Source organism: Elephas maximus, chromosome 4 (assembly GCF_024166365.1).
Source record: "Elephas maximus indicus isolate mEleMax1 chromosome 4, mEleMax1 primary haplotype, whole genome shotgun sequence".
Classification (NCBI taxonomy): Eukaryota; Metazoa; Chordata; class Mammalia; order Proboscidea; family Elephantidae; genus Elephas; species Elephas maximus.
The window spans coordinates 170,232,787-170,249,302 of record NC_064822.1 but is presented as its reverse complement, the minus strand read 5'-3'; the positions used below and the strand labels follow the sequence as shown (position 1 = coordinate 170,249,302).

General features: G+C 43.0%; 1 protein-coding gene across 1 annotated transcript in view; it reads right to left on the bottom strand.

Annotated features, from left to right (window-relative positions):
- Positions 1–2,161, bottom strand: part of STAB2 (stabilin 2) — a 213,803-nt gene extending 211,642 nt beyond the window's left edge. The window contains exon 1 of the mRNA XM_049884206.1: positions 1,758–2,161. Coding sequence (XP_049740163.1) covers positions 1,758–1,832 — 75 coding nt within the window. The 5' untranslated portion in view covers positions 1,833–2,161. The remainder of the gene's footprint in view (positions 1–1,757) is intronic.
- Positions 2,162–16,516: the final 14,355 nt, after the last annotated feature.

Here is a 16,516-nt window from a genome sequence, read left to right as displayed (position 1 = left end):
TCAGATCCAATGGACTCTTTTCAAGAAATCCCTTGACCTTCAAATCGTCCTTTTTTCAAAGGAAAGGACTCGTTCTACCTCCATTGCAGTACTTTCAAACCTGTTCCCTCTGAAGAGTAAACTCAGTTTTAAACATCAGCCAAGGCCTGCATTCTGCACTGAAACAAGCGCTCTGTGATGAAGATAATGACGATGACTACCATCTACGGTGCACTCTCAGGTGAGAAAGGAGCCCTGGTGTCACAATGGTTAAGTGCTTGGCTGCTTACCGCAAGGTCGGCAGTTTGAACCCACCAATGGCTCTGCGGAAGAAAAGAGCTTGTGATGTGCTCCCATAAGATCGCAGCTTAGGAAACCCTATGGGGCAGTTCCACTCTGCCATATAAGGTCGCTATCAGTTGGAAATCAACTTGAGGGCACCTAACAACCACGATGTGGGGTGAGAAACTGAAGTTTAAAGAAACCAAGCAGCTTGCTTAGAGCCAAATAGCTAGTAAATTGTGGAGCTCAGTGACCGTCCTCAGAAAATATTTGTTAAATGAACAAATGAAAGTCATAATTCAAATTCACTCCTATCTGACTTCAGAGACAGAGCTTGACCATCTTTCAACGTTTTCATGAAAAGCATTGGCAGAGTACAGCCAACTGGAGTGAAACTGGTGTTAGAAAAATGTTGCCTGGTGCAGGTACAGAGTAATGTTTAAGTTTTATTATTTTTAGAGCAGAAATCACATCATGTGGAATGCATCTTAAATAAACCATCCCAGATCAACTTTCACCACCCCTCATCTAGACTGGCCTCCCTGCAGACCTGACATTCAACCTTGCTTTGTGATGACATTTCATGTGAGCGTGCTTGAGAGTCCTGATAAGACAGCCCTGGGAGTTCTACTGGGAGGTGGCTTGTGGAAGGTAGAAGGGGTGAATGCCTGAAACATTTTATGAATATCTCTGATACTTACGTTCCTCAGCTAGATATCATCCATCTTGGAATTCCCCAGAACACCTCTTTCTCTCTCAAAAAACAAACAAGAAAACCCCAAAAAGCCAAACCTGTTGCCATTAAGTCAATTCTGACTCATAGCTGCCTCGTGTATTACAGAATAGAACAGAACTCCATTAGGTTTTCCTGGCTGTAATCTTTATGGAAGCAGATTGCCAGACCTTTCTTCCTTGACACCGCTGGGTGGGTTCAAACCACCAACCTTTTGGTTAACAGCCAAGTGTAAAACGTTTACACCATTCAGGGACATATCTTTATAACCATAGTTATTTTCTATAGCTGGGAATATGGGATGGTAGGTATTCACAGTGATGAGACTATTAAACAAAAATGAAGATAACAAAATCCACAGTGGAAAGAAGGATAACCAAACCGAACCGAACCCAGTGCCATCGAGTCGATCCCGACTCATAGTGGCCCTGTAGGACAGAGTAGAACTGCCCCACAGAGTTTCCAAGGAGCGCCTGGCGGATTTGAACTGCCGACCTTTTGGTTAGCAGCCGTAGCACTTAACCACTAGGCCACCAGGGTTTTGGGAAAGAGGGAGGCTAGCCCTAAATTCAGAGATCCCAATAATGGTGTTTTAGCACAAGAACAGAACCAAGCGGGTTAGCACCTCTTCAGAAAGGTGGTGCATCATCACTGGCTTCATTTTAGGAAGTCCAGATGGTACCCATGACCACATAAGCAAGCAGAAAGCTTCCGAACACATCGTGAAAGTTGACAAATAAAATATATAAAAGTGTTATCTTACCTGCCCCGTAGTTTCAGCCAGGGAGCAGAAATCTTGTACAACCAATCCAAGAAAACAAATGAGGTGTCGTAGCATGGTGAGGGACTATTCGCTCCTTCGCTGTGCCAGGCACCTGTCAGAACTATTCTGCTATTTTAAAGTAGCTGCACGAATTCGCAGTGAATTCTTTCTCATTGCAATGTTTACTTTTAAATCATCTCCCCTCCTTTTTCTAGACTGTACCAGCAGATATGTGAGACCTGCCTCTAGACAGGAAAAATGGCCAAATCCAGGGGTCTTGGTGAAATTGGCCACTCTGCAGTGTATATACGAATCCTGGCTGAATGACAGGATATCCTGAAGGGGCTGCCCCAGAGCCACGACCTGAGATTTTTGGGCCCCCTGAAACTCCAGCCACAGCTGCCTGCCTCCCCACGGCTCTGCCCGCCCCCTCTTGTCCTGCCTCTTCCTAGGCCTCCAGCCCTGCCCAGATTTATACAACCAAGCCACAGAAAATGTCCAGGCCATTCTGTCTAAATGCAAAAGGCCACACTTGCTGGCAGTCAGTAATCATGGGTGTTCCCGTCAGCAGGCACGATCCTAGGCTCTGAGAGAATACCACAGAAGCCTGTGTCCCTGCCTTGGAGCGGGCTGGTGGCCTCACCCAGGGCAGTTGGCAAACCTCTATCACAAAGGAATGTCTCTTTTCAGATGCCGGCAGTTGGGTTTTAGACTCATTCTTTTTCTTCTTCCATGTCCCTTCAGTAGCAAGTGACTGAGCCTGTCAGTCTGATCTTATCCTTCAAGGCCTGGGATCTAACCCCACCTTTTTCATAGGAAAAAAAAAATAAAGTCTTCCTTTCCTGGTGCCTTTACGCCCCCCTGGAGATCCTGCCAGTATTTGCACACATGCCATGAGAACCCAGTTGCTTCTGTCACAGCCCATCCATCTACAAGTCGGTCTCCTGTGCTAAATTGTGACTCCCCTGAGGACAGGGACATGGACTTTTCTTCTCTGTGCCCCTTGCAGCATAGTACAGAGACTGTTTCTGTTGGTTGACCCAACTCATTGTGACCCCCATGCTCGACAAAACAAAACAAAACAAAACGCTGCCTCGTCCTGCACCAACCCCATGATCAGTTTAGGATCGGACCGTTGTGAGCCCTAGGGTTTTCACTGGCTGATTTTCAGAAGTAGATCACCAGGCCTTTCTTCCTGGCCTGTCTTTGTTCGGAAGCTCCGTTGAAACCTGTTCATCATCGCAGCAACACAGAAGTCTCTGCTGACAGATACGTGGCGGCTATGCATGAGACGCATCGTCTGGGAATCAAACAAACCCAGGTCTCCCACATGGAAGGCGAGAATTCTGCTGCCGGACCACCAATGCTTCTAGTGCTTGAAAATAACACAAACGATGAGTGATAAGAGCCAACATTTCAAAAAATGTGTTACTTACCAGCCAGGGAAATAGTTGTGATTACTTATTCCCATTTTATAGTTGGGAAAGTGAGATAGAGAGGTTAACCAATGTATCCAAGACCACACAGCCGATAGGTGATGGACCCAGTATTTAAACTGTATGGCTCCAGACCTAGTACTTTAAAAAAATTATTGCACATTAGTTGAAAGTTTACAGAGCAAATTAGTTTCATATTCGATAGTTTGTACCTGAAGTGTTCCATGACATTGGTTTGATTCCCTGCAATGTGTCAGCACTCTCTTCATTTCCGCCCTAGGTTCCCCGTTTCCTTTCATCCTGATTTTCTACCACTTTCTGCCTCCTCATCTTTGTTTTTGGCCTCATGTTGTCCTTTTGATCTCATATAATTGATTGTTCTAAGGATCACGTTCCTCTCAGGTGTTATTTATTTTAGGGGCTTGTCTATGGTTTGGCTGAAAGGTGGTCTCTGGGAATGGCTTCAGGTTCTGAAGGGTGTTTAGGGCCATAGTCTTGGGGGTTCCACCAGTCTCTGTTGTACCAGTAAGTCTGGTCTTTTTCATGAACTTGATTTTTTCTGTTTTACAATTTTTCTCCCTCTCTGTCTGGGACCCTCTGTTATGATCCCATTCAGAGTGACCGGTAGTGGTAGCCAGGCACCATCTAGTTCTTCTGGTCTTGGGGTTGTGTAGGCTGTGGTTCATGTGGTCCGTTAGTCCTTTGGACTAATTGCTCTCTTGAGTCTTTCGCTTTCTTCACTCTCCTTTGCTCCAGACAGGAAGAGACCAATAGTTGTATCTTAGATGGCCACTTGCAAGCTTTTAAGACCCCTGAAGCTACTCACCAAAGTAGGATGCAGAACTTTGTCTTTATGAACTATGTTGTGCCAATTGATGTAGCTGTCCCCCAAGTCTATGATCCTTTGCCTTTGGACTAGAAACTTTGTCCCACAGGTATTTGGTTATGTCTAGGAAGCTTCCTTGACTGTGACCCTTCTGTACTCTATTGTCTGTATTAATATATAAGCAGCAGCTACAGTTATGTATGTAGAAATATCTACCACCAGACTTATATTTGCAGGTGTGTGCGTTCCCTTACACCTTCAAAGACCTCTTGGCATACCTATCTACCTATGTATCCATTGGTAAATTGGTATTTGTTAATACTATTGTTGCAAGATTGTCTACACCATAGTAATTACCGTTTTTGCCCTTTGTTCTTGCATTCCTTTCATTGTCCACCCATGCCTTGGCCATGTTTTGCTGATTTGTCCCATATTGTGTATTGCCTTTCCCTTCACCAACATTAACACATATCTTCTATCTATTTGGTAATTTTCCCTTCCTTCCCCTCCCATCCCTGGAAGCCATCAAAGAGTTTTTTTTTTCTTCTCTGCATAAACTTTTTTTGTTTCTTTATAATAGTGATCTCATACAATATTTATTCTTTTGTGATTCACTGATTTCACTCAGCATAATGTCCTCCAGATTCATCCCTGCTGTGAGGTGTTTCTCTGATTCATCATTGTTCTTTATCATTGTGTAGTATTCCACTGTGTATATGTATCACAGTTTGCTAATCCATTCATCTGTTAACGAGCACTTAGGTTGCTTCCACCTTTTTTTCTATTGTGAATAACGCTGCAATAAACATGGGTGTGCACATGTTTATTTGTGTCACAGCTCTCATTTCTTTGGAGTGGGATTGGTGGGTCATATGGTATTTCCATTTCTAGCTTTTTGAGGACATGCCATACCATTTTCCAAAGTGGCTGTAACATTTTACATTCCCACCAGGAGTGTGTAAGAGTTCCAGTCTGCCCACAGCCTCTCCAACATTTGTTATTTTCTGTTTTTTTGATTAGTGCCAGTGATGTGGGGGTGAGATGGTAGTTCTCCTTTGCACCTCTCTAATGGCTAATGATCGCGAGTATTTCTTCATGTGTTTGTTAGCCATCCGTCTTGATAATCTAGTGCTGCTATAACAGAAATACTAGAAGTGGATGGCTTTAACAAACAAAAGTTTATTCTCTTACAGTCTAGTAGGCTAAAAGTCTGAATTCAGGGTGCCAGCTCTAGGAGAAGGCTTTCTCTCTCTGTCAGCTCTAGAGGAAGGTCCTTGTTATCAATCTTCCCCAGTTGAGGAGCTTCTCAGTGCAGGGACCTTGGGTCCAAACGACGCACTATTCTCCTGACTCTTTTCTTGGTGATATGAGGTCCCCATGTCTCTCTGCTCATTTCTTTCTTTTATATCTCAAAAGGGATTGACTTAAGAAGCAACCTAACCTTGTAGATTGAGTCCTGCCTTATTAACATAACTGCCTCTAATCCCACCTCATTAACATCATAGTAGGATTTACAACACATAGGAAAATCACATCAGATGATAAAATGATAGACAATCACACAATACTGGGAATCATGGCCTAGCCAAGTTGACACACATTTTTGGGGGACACAATTCAATCCACAACACCATCTTAATGTCTTCTTTGGTGAAGTGCCTGTATATTCTTTGCCCATTTTGGGAACACAATTCAATCCATAACACCCTCTGAATGTCTTCTTTGGTGAAGTGTCTGTATATCCTTTGCCCATTTTTGGGGGACACAGTTCAGTCCATAACACCATCTGAATGTCTTCTTTGGTGAAGTGTCTGTATATCCTTTGCCCATTTTTTGTTGTTGAGGTGTTGAAGTTTTCTATAAATTTAAGCTATTAAACACTTGTCGTATATGTTGTAGCCAAACTTTTTGCCCCAGTCTATAGGTTTTCCTTTTACTGTTTTGGAGAAGCCTTTTGATAAACATAAGTGTTTAAGTTTTAGGAGGTATTATTTATCCAGTTCATCTTCTGCTGTTTGTGAACTTTCAGTTATGTTTGGTATTGTATTTGTGACATATATTAGGGCCTCTAGCATTGTCACTATTTTTCCTTCCATGATCTTTATAGTTTTAGGTTTTATATTTAGGTCTTTGATCCATTTTGAGTTAGTTTTTGAGTATGGTGTGAGATATGGGTGCTGTTTTGTCCCCCCCTTTTTTTTTTTAAACAAATGGACATCCAGTTTTGCCAGCAGCATTTGTTAAAGAGATTGTCCCTTCCCTATTTAATGGACTTTGGCCCTTTGTCAAAGAACAGCTGTCCATAGGTGGATGGATTTATGTCTGGGTTCTAAATTCTATTCCATTGGTCTATGTGTCTGCTGTTATGCAAGTACAAGGCTGTTTTGACTACCATGGCTGTACAGGAGATTCTGAGATCAGGGAGTGTGAGGCCTCCTGCTTTGTTCTTCTTCAGTAATGCTTTGCTTATCCAGGGTCTCTTTCCTTTCCATATGAGGTTCATGATTAGTTTTTCCATCTTGTTAAAAATGCTGTTGGAATTTGGATCAGAATTGCATTAAATCTGTAGATTGCTTTGGATATTATTGGCGTTTTCACAATGTTGGGTCTTCCTATCATGAGGATGGTATGTTTTTTCATTTATGTAGGTCTCTTTTGGTTTCTTGTACTAGTGTTTTGTAGTTTTCTTTGTATAAGTCTTTTACATCTGTGGTTAGATTTATTCCTAAGTATTTTATCTTTTGGGGGGCTATAGTAAATGGTTTTTTTCCCAAATGTTCTTTTCAAGGTTGTCTTTGTTGGCGTAGAGGTATCCAGATGATTTTTTTGTGTCAAGCTTGTATCCTGCTACTTTGCTGAATTCTTCTATTAGTTTCAATAGTTTCAGAGCTATGGCTTTTAACTACTACTCTCTACTGCCGATAATCAATACTTAATGAATGAATAGACGTCAGGTGGTATTCCCATCCTGTTGTCATGATAGAAAAGTGTCAGGCTCAGCACCAACAAGGATAAGGTCTGAGCTTATGGACAAGACAGGCATAAATGAGTGGATCTCATGACACCAAGTTAACTGGGAGACTCATGCAAGTACAAACAACTAGTTTTGGTTAAATAATCCTTCTTTCCCTGTAGAGTCTTTCTCTTTTATCTTTGGACACAACATTTTATCTATTTACCGGTAATCTAACAAAATTTTCTAATACAGTCAGACCGTCCAGAGGCTAATCCAGAGGTCTGAATGGAAAGAAGCCAGGTGAGGAAGTCTTCAAAACCCCTTAACTCAGTGGCTGTCCACGCTGGCTGCACATTAGAATCCTGGGAGCTTAAAAGAAAACTCAATGCCCAGCTTCATCCCAGAATAATTAAATTGGAATGTCCGGGAGTGGAGCCAGGCAGGATATATTTTTTGAAGCTTCCTGGGTGATTTCACTTGTACTGGACTGTTGCTTGGGAGAAATTAACTATTATTGTGTGAAGTCACGGTGATTTGAGTTTACCTGCTAGGACAGCTGCGTCGCCTTAATACACCAGGCTAAAGAAATTGGAAGCCTCTTTCCGATTCTTTTCTTTCTGAAATATGTGACAAAATATCTGTGGCTTGGAATGGGCTAGGTCCGAGGTAAAATAATAAAATGAATGCATACTGTTGTTGTTAGGTGCTGTCGAGTTGGTTCTGACTCTTAGCGACCCTATGTACAACAAAACAAAACAGTGCCCAGTTCTGTGGCATGCCCGCAATTGTTGTTATGCTTGAGCCCATTGTTGCAGCCACTGTGTCAATCCATCTCATTGACAGTCTTCCTCTTTTTCTCTGACCCTCTACATTATCGAGCATGATGTTCTTCTATAGGGACTGACCCCTCCTGATAACGTGCCAAAGTATATTAGATATAGTTTTCCCATCCTTGTTTGTAAGGAGCATTCTTGTTATACTTCTTCCACGACAGATTTGTTCATTCTTTTGGAAGTTCGTGGTATATTCAATATTCTTCAGCAACACCACAATTCAAAGGTGTTAATTTCCTAAATACCCATACTAACGTTTCCTAAGTAGTCTTTGGCGAAAGACAGTACTGATTTTGGGAGATGCTGCAGGGAGTGCTGGGGAAGAATTCTCTAAAGAAATAATCTGAGAAACCCTGCATTCAATGCCCCTTTCTTATGGATTGACCATGCTAACAAGCACACCAAGTATACTGAGAAGTTCTGCAGTGAAACATAACAGTTTGACCTTGCTTAAGGCAACATTTCCCAAACTTTTTAGACCCAGAGATCCTTTCTCTTTTTGCCACACACATTAGCAACCTGTCATCGATTGAATTGTGTCCCCCCAAATTATGTGTCAGCTTGGTTAGGCCATGATTCCCAGTATTGTGTAGTTGTCCTCTGTTTCGTGATTGTCGTTTTATGTTAAAGAGGATTAGGGTGGGATTGTAACACCCTTACTAAGGACACACCCTGACCCAATGTAAAGGGAGTTCCTTGGGGTTTGGCCTGCACCACCTTTTATCCTACAAGAGATAAAAGGAAAGGGAAGTGAACAGAGTAGGGAAACCTCATACCATCAAGAAAGCAGTGCTGGCACAATACAGGGGAGGTCAGCACAATTGGCCTAAACCAAAAGCAAACAAGTTTCCTGAATAAACTGAATGCTTCGAAGGCCAGCATAGCAGGGGTAGGGGTCTGGGGGCCATGGTTTCAGGGGACATCTAAGTCAATTGGCATAATAAGATCTATTAACAAAACATTCTGCATCCCACTTTGAAGAGTGACGTCTGGGGTCTTAAACGCTAGCAAGCAGCCATCTAAGATGCATCAGCTGGCCTCAACCCACTTGGATCAAAGGAGAATGAAGAACACCAAGGACACAAGGTGATTACGAGCCCCAGAGACAGAAAGGGGCACATGAACCAGCGACTACATCATCCTGAGACCAGAAGAACTAGGTGGCGCCTGGCTACAACCGATGACTGCCCTGACAGGGAACACAACAGAGAAACCCTGAGGGAGCAGGAGAGCAGTGGGATGCAGACCCCAAATTCTCATAAGACCAGACTTAATGGTCTGACTGAGGCTGGAAGGACCCCGGTGGTCATGGCCTTCTGTTGCCCGAGGACAGGAACCATTCCTGAAGCCAACTTTTCAGACATGGATTGGACTGGACAAGGGTTGGAGAGGGATGCTAGTGAGGAGTGAGCTTCTTGGATCAGGTGGACACTTGAGACTAGGTTGGCATCTCCTGGCTGGAGGGGAGATAAGAGGGTGAAGGGGGATAGAAGCTGGCAAAAAGGACACGAAAAGAGAGAGTGGAGGGAGAGAGCAGGCTAAATTTTTTTTTTTTTTAATTAGGGGGAGAGTAATTGGGAGTGTGTAGGAAGGTGTATATGGGTTTTTGTGTGAGAGACTGACTTGATTTGTAAACTTTCACTTAAAGCACAATAAAAATTATTAAAAAAAAAAAAAAAGAAAGCAGTGCTGGGAGCAAAGCACATCCTTTGGAGCCCAGGCTCCTGTGCGGAGATGCTCCTAGTCCAGGGGAAGATTGATGACACGGACCTTGCTCCAGAGCTAACAGAGAAAGCCTTCTCCTGGAGGTGACACCCAAAATTTGGACTTCTAGCCTACTAGACTGTGAGAAAATAAATTTCTCTTTGTTAAAGCCATCCACTTTTGGTACTTTTGTTATAGCAGCACTAGATAACTAGGACACAACCTCCAGACCAAGTGTTTTTTTTTTTTTTTTCCCTGATCTAGTTTTCTATTGATCTCTCTGGGAGAAGCATTGTCAGGTAGAATTTTCTGTTTTTAAATTGCCAGGAAGTAGAAGTAACTGGCTGTAAAAATGGCTTGCAGGCAGTGTCTGATCTCTTCCAGCCCCACCATGGGGAAGGAGAACCAAGATCAATAGCCCAAGGCTGATTCCTATGAGGCAGAGGTCAGACATACCTCTTCCCTTGGCCATCTTTACCAACTCTACCGCAGCACTCTCTACTTCTCTGCTGGGCCTCTCCTTCCTTGGTGGTGGTGGGGTCTTCCTCTCTGCTCTGGAATTGGCTCTCTTTTAAGGCAAAACTAATCAATCCCCTTGGTAGGGCACAATTACCCTATCACACAATCACCTACAAGACCATGGCTAGAGAAAGGCCACACACAAAAATCCTTAATCACACTGCACTGTCTCTGCTGCCAGTAGCCTTGGAGACTCTACAGTCTAGGACCTGTGCATGTTGTTAGTTGCTGTTGAATTGGTTTATGGAGACATCATGCACACTGGAATGAAATGCTGCCCAGTCCTGTGCCATCCCCATGATCAGTTGTGGACCAGAACTTTGTGGTCCATAGGGTTTTCATTGGCTGATTTTTAGAAGTAGATCACCAGGCCTATCTTTCTAGTCTGTCTTAGTTTGGAAGCTCTGCTGAAACCTGTTCAGCATCATAGCAACATGTAAGCAAGCCTCCACTGACAGGCAGGTGGTGGTTACACATGAGGTGGATGGGCAGGGAATTGAACTGGGTCTCCCATATGAAAGGGAGAATTCTACCACTGAGTGACCAATGCCTCATAGGACATGTGCATAGAATCTATCAATTAGTTGCATTTAAGATTGTAATTCACACAGCAATGTTTAGAAATTGTCTGAAGAAAGTGTTGTTATTTCATTTTGTTTCTGTTAAACTCTTTTGATTGCTATGAACAGAAATTCATCAAGTTATTTCAAATCCCTGCCTACCCTTCCTCTACCCCAATGAGCCTGCAATAGACAAAGTGCTGAGAATGTGCCTAGTACCTAGTGGGTGCTGGATCATTCTTAACCATTATTATTATAACTCAGTTAAAATATGCAGATTTGACAGATGACAGTTCCACAAATCTATACCCTTAGCTGGTGTAGCTCTGATGTGGGTCTGGATTCCCACTGTACCGGGAAACCCTGGCGGCGTAGCAGTTAAATGCTACGGCTGCTAACCAAAAGGCCCGCAGTTCGAATCTACCAGGCACTCCTTGGAAACTCTGTGGGGCAGTTCTACTCTGTCCTGTAGGGTCGCTATGAGTCAGGACTGACTTGATAGCAATGGGTTTGGTTTGGGTCACCCCATCAAGTTCTGCTTTGGGGAACATGTCACTTTTTTCATCAGGGTCCATATTCCTTTTTGCAGGTTGTTATAATCTCTATCTCTAATCACTCAAAATTGTTTTGGGATATGGGTTTTTAATCGAAACTATTTCACAGGCAGTTTGCATGCTCCAATATCCCCTGCTGTCCTTACTGCCACTCACTCAAAGCCTGGGAATGGCTTTCCTCTGCCCCAGCCTGCAGTGCTTCATCTCACGGGTTTCTCTTGATGTTTTCCTTGATCTATGTGTGTTCTGCCCTCAGAGGTTGCAATGGCATAGGTTCTATTCTCCTCTTAAGTGAGAGGAGTCATCTCCTGATTGGAATCTGAAGACTTTTCCCATATTGGAAAAGGAAAAAGGGGAACTAGGACATTTCCTGGGTCACTGTAATAATGGCTTGGGGACAGTGTCTGACCTCCTATAACTTCACAAGGGGGAAGGAGAATCAAGATTAACAGCCCAAGGCTGATTCCTTTGAGGTGAAGATCAGACATGCCCCCTCTCTCTGCCATCTTTACCAATTCTGACATTATCCATCCCTCCCGGGGCATTCTTCTCTGCTGGGTTCAATAATTCATTACAATGGCCACGCAAAACTCACAGACAATACTTGTGATTATGGGATTTATTAGGGTAGTAACAGGTTACAGTTCAGGTCCAGGACTGATAAGGATACAGTTCTTCCATCAGGACAGCCTCTTCACAGCCGTACTCTCAGGCATGCCTCTCCCTGGCCGTTGGCCTCTGCTCTGCTCAAGCAAGTGTTACAAAGCTCTTTTAGCTCTGCCAATAAGTGCTGGGAGGAACCCCACTCCTCCCGTAAGCATCAGCCTGAAGGCACTCAGTTCTAGCTCTGTGGGTCATTGGCAAACCTAGCTCTACCAAGTACCTGGAGGCATCCTACTCTGCCAGGAAGTCTCCTGCCCAAAGGTACTCAGCTTTCTCACTCTGTGGGCCAGGAAGCCCATCACACTATCTCCTGCCAGTTTTTCCTGCTGCCATTCTCTGCCTCTGCTTCTTGCTGTCTTCAGTATTACAGCTCTCTCTCTCTCTCCATCTCCTGGTTCCAAGAGCTTCCCAGTGCAGGGATCTCGAGTCCAAAGGACATGCTCCGCTCTTGGCCGTTCTTCTTCGTAGTGGTGAAATCCTCTCTCTGCTCTGGAATTGGCTCTCTTTCAAGCTTAGCAGGATGGCAGAATTGACCAATCCCCTTGGTAGGCCACAATTACCTTATTTGCACAGTCCCACCCCATCAGTTGGATGGGAGTTACAAGACCATGGCAAGAAAGGCCACACAAAAATGATCCATCACACCCACAGTCACATTACTGAGCATCCCCTGTGGCTGTAGAAGTTCTGACTTGTTTAATCACTCCTTTCCCTACATCATGCCAGTTTCTGAGTTTTTAGTCCCCATGCCTCATATGATCCTTGATAAAATTTGATTTTGTCCAAAGTGGAACAAACAGAACTAACAAAACAGTCTTTCGAAATCACAGTTCACAGCTTCAAATACAGTCTCGCAGTAGGAGAGATGGATTTTTCTGCCTTGGCTTGTAGACTTTAATAATCTACATAATACAGCTTTGCATAATAAAGCATTTCTTGTGTGTGCTTTGAGTAGCATTCCAAGAAGAGGAAATCATCTTTATCACCATCACCATGCACCACATCATCGTATCATCATCATCATCACAAACATGCACATAGCTTTTACCACATGCTAGGCACTCTTCTAACCTTTTAACTCAATTTATTCAATCTTCACCACAAGTCTATGATGTAGGTATTATCATTATCCCTGTTTTGCTGATGAGGAAACTGAAGCAGAGTGAGGTTGAATAAGTTGTCCAAGGTCACAGCTAGTAAGCAGTGGAGTGGGGGTTTGAACTCAGGCAGTCTGGATCCAGAGGTTTCTGCTGAGGTATCCATATGACCTGCTTTGATCCCCCCTGAAAGTTGAATGTGGTCCTCCCGGGCCTTGAGATTTGGACAACAGGTTCAGAGTTTATGAAGTAGAACAAAGCTAACCATCCACATGAGAATCAATCATATCTTTTGCTTTGAAGGAAAAAAAAAAAAAAAAGCCAGACATTGGGATCTGTTATGGATTGAATCGTGTCCCCCCAAAATGTATGTCAACTTGGCTAGGCCATGATTCCCAGTGTAGTGTGGTTGTCCACCATTTTGTCATCTGATACGATTTTCCTATGTGTTGTAAATCTTACCTCTGTGATGTTAATAAGGTGGGATTAGAGGCAGTTATGTTAATGAGGCAAGGCTCATTCTGCAAGATTAGGTTTTGTCTTAAGTCAATCTCTTTTGAGATATAAAAGAGAAATGAGCAGAGAGACATAGTGTCGCAGTTATCTAAAAAAAAGTTATCTAGTGCTGCTATAATAGAAATACCACAAGTGGATGGCTTTAACAAAGAGAAATTTATTTTCTCACAATCTAGTAGGCTGGAAGTCCAAATTCATGGCATCAGCTCCAGGGAAAGGCTTTCTCTCTCTGTTGGCTCTGGAGGAAAGTCCTTCTCATCAATCTTCCCCTGGACTAGAAGCTTCTCTGAGCAGTGACCCGGGTCCAAAGGACACACTCTGCTCCCAGTACTGCTTTTCTTGGTGGTATGAGGTGCCCAACTCTCTGCTTGCTTCCCTTTCCTTTTATCTCTTGTAAGATAAAAGGTGGTACAGGCCACACCCCAGGGAAACTCCCTTTACACTGGATCAGGGATGCGACCTTAGTTAGGGCGTTACATGCCACCCTAATCCTCTTTAACCTCTTTAATCCCCAGAGATTATGATTTATAACACATAGGAAAACCATAAAATGGAGGACAATCACACAATACTGGGAATCATGGCCTAACCAAGTTGACATATGTTTTTGGGGAATGCAATTCAATCCATGACACATGGGGACCTCATTACCACCAAGCGAAAAGAGCTGGGAGCGTGTGTCCCTTAGATCCAGGGTCCCTGCACAGAAAAGCTCCTAGACCAGGGGGAGATTGATGACAAGGACCTTTCCCCAGAGCTGACAGAGAAAGAAAGCCTTCCCCTGGAGCTGACACCCTGACTTCGAACTTCTAGCCTCCTAGACTGTGAAAGAATAAATTTCTCTTTGTTAAAGCCATCTACTTGTGGTATTTCTGTTATAGCAGCACTAGATGACCAAGATAGGATCCAAGGTTAATTTTCTGATAACAACTTATTTTTCTTTCTCTTAGCAGTTTTTGCTAGACTAAAGAAGAAAGAGATCTCAGAACAGCAGCCTAGGTATCTTTCTTGGACAGCTATTGAGAAAATTGAAAAAGTTGCTTTACCTAGTTTCAACAGACCCAGCAGCTTCCTAGAATTTTTCCAAATGAAAATGGTGCTTTGGGAAGTGACAATTCCCAAAGATAAGAGGAAAACAATAGTAAGTCCCCAAACACTTTCAGTAAGAGAAATCAGTAGGTACTAATTGGATATGTTTCCTCTCCCCGACTCCTACCCCGTCCCTCACGTGGTCCTTGATAAAATTTAGATTATACCCAACATAGAGCAAACAGAACTAAGAAAACAGGCTTCAGAACCACAGTCTCCCAGTAGGAGAGTTGGATTTTTCTGCCCTGGCTTGTAGATTTCATACAGAATAGGCTTTTTCAGCAGAATCCACTTGTATTATTTAAATAGCTCAGTGTTGGATTCAAATGGACATTCTTTTTGTCTACTCATTGGGCAGAATTCTTGGAACAGAAACATCTTGGCTAGGGTACGAAATACTTTTCTTCTCTCCCTCCCATCATATTGTAAATTTGAAATAATCCAAAAGCTATTTATATTCCAAATATAGAAATTATAAAAGGGGGTCCATGTTCTTTTTTTTTTTTTTTGTCTCTTTCTTGTACTGATCTGCTAAGCTATCTGGAATTCTTTTTTCTTTGCCTTTTCCCCTTCACTGCTTTGGGTAAGAATATCTTGTATTTCTCTAGATCAAAGGACTGGACAAAATGAGTAGGAATAGCCTAATGTTTTCTATCATGTTTTGAACATAACCTCTGTTTTAAAAAGTCTTCAAGTGAAATCTAATATTTTATTTGGCATGTTTTATATAGGTATTTGTCTTAAATATTCACTTTTACTTGGATTGTGTAGACCTATTGTCAGCTGCTGTCCGGTTGCCCCCAGGCTCACGGCAACCCCATGCAAAACAGAATAAAACACTGCACAATCCTGTATCATCTCCATGATCAGTTGCAGATTGGACTGTTGTGCTCCACAGGGTTTTCACTGGCTGATTTTTGGAAGTAGATTGCCAGGTCCTTCTTCCTAGCCCATCTTAGTCTGGAAGGTCTGCTGAGACCTGTTCAGCATCATAGCAACACACAAGCCTCCACTAAAAGGGGAGTGATGGCTGTGAATGAGGTGTGTTGGCTGGGAATCAAACTGGGTTTCCTGCACACAAGGGGAGAAATCTATTACTGAACTGCCATGGCCCCTATATAGGCTGTGTCTAATAGGATGATTTTTTTTCTTGGTTGATATCACACTTGTAAATTTTATTCAACCATTCCTTCAGCAAACATCTATGGAGTGCCAGACACCATGCTGCGCTCTGAGGACGTAGTGGTAGGTAAGCTAGCGTGCTGAGTGCTATAGTTTCAGCATACTTTTACACATTATCTCACTTAAACTCCATTGCAATCTTGTGAAATAGACGGGGCCAGGAGTATTATCTTGATTTTGTAGATGTAAAAAATTGAGGCAGACCACCATTCTGATATCTGAAGCCTAAGCTAAACGAATGGATTATCTGTGGTTCATCTAATTTGATCATCAAAGAGCTGAACTGAATTGGATGCTATTTGTTGCCACACTGAGATACAGCCATGGCCACAGAAGTCCTAAAGACTGCATATAAAGAAGATGGTTGAGATTCACGCAACCAGAGGCATGCTCAGACCAGGTTGGTTCAGAGTCTCACTGGTCAATTGCCTGGTATACTGGTCTTGTTGTCCGAGGCATGACAGAATCTGGGCAACTGGATTGATTGAGGTTCTCCATTCCATGTGAAAGCATGTAGCCATGCTCTAGGTACTGGTGAAACACCAGCTCTACAGAGCACACGGTAACCCACATACCTGTCAGTCATGCCTCTACCTTAGTGACTTACCTAGACCTGGAATGCTCTTCCCCTGAACAGCTGCCTGATTATCAATGTCTCCTTCAAGCCCTTGTTTGCAAATCCACCTTCTCAGTGAGACCTGCCTAGACTACTGTATTTAAAATCACAGCATACATGCCTCCTACCCCAATACCTCTGACTTCTCTTAATCCAGTCATTTCTTTTTTTCACTGGCATGTATCACTTTCTAAGTTACCATAAAATT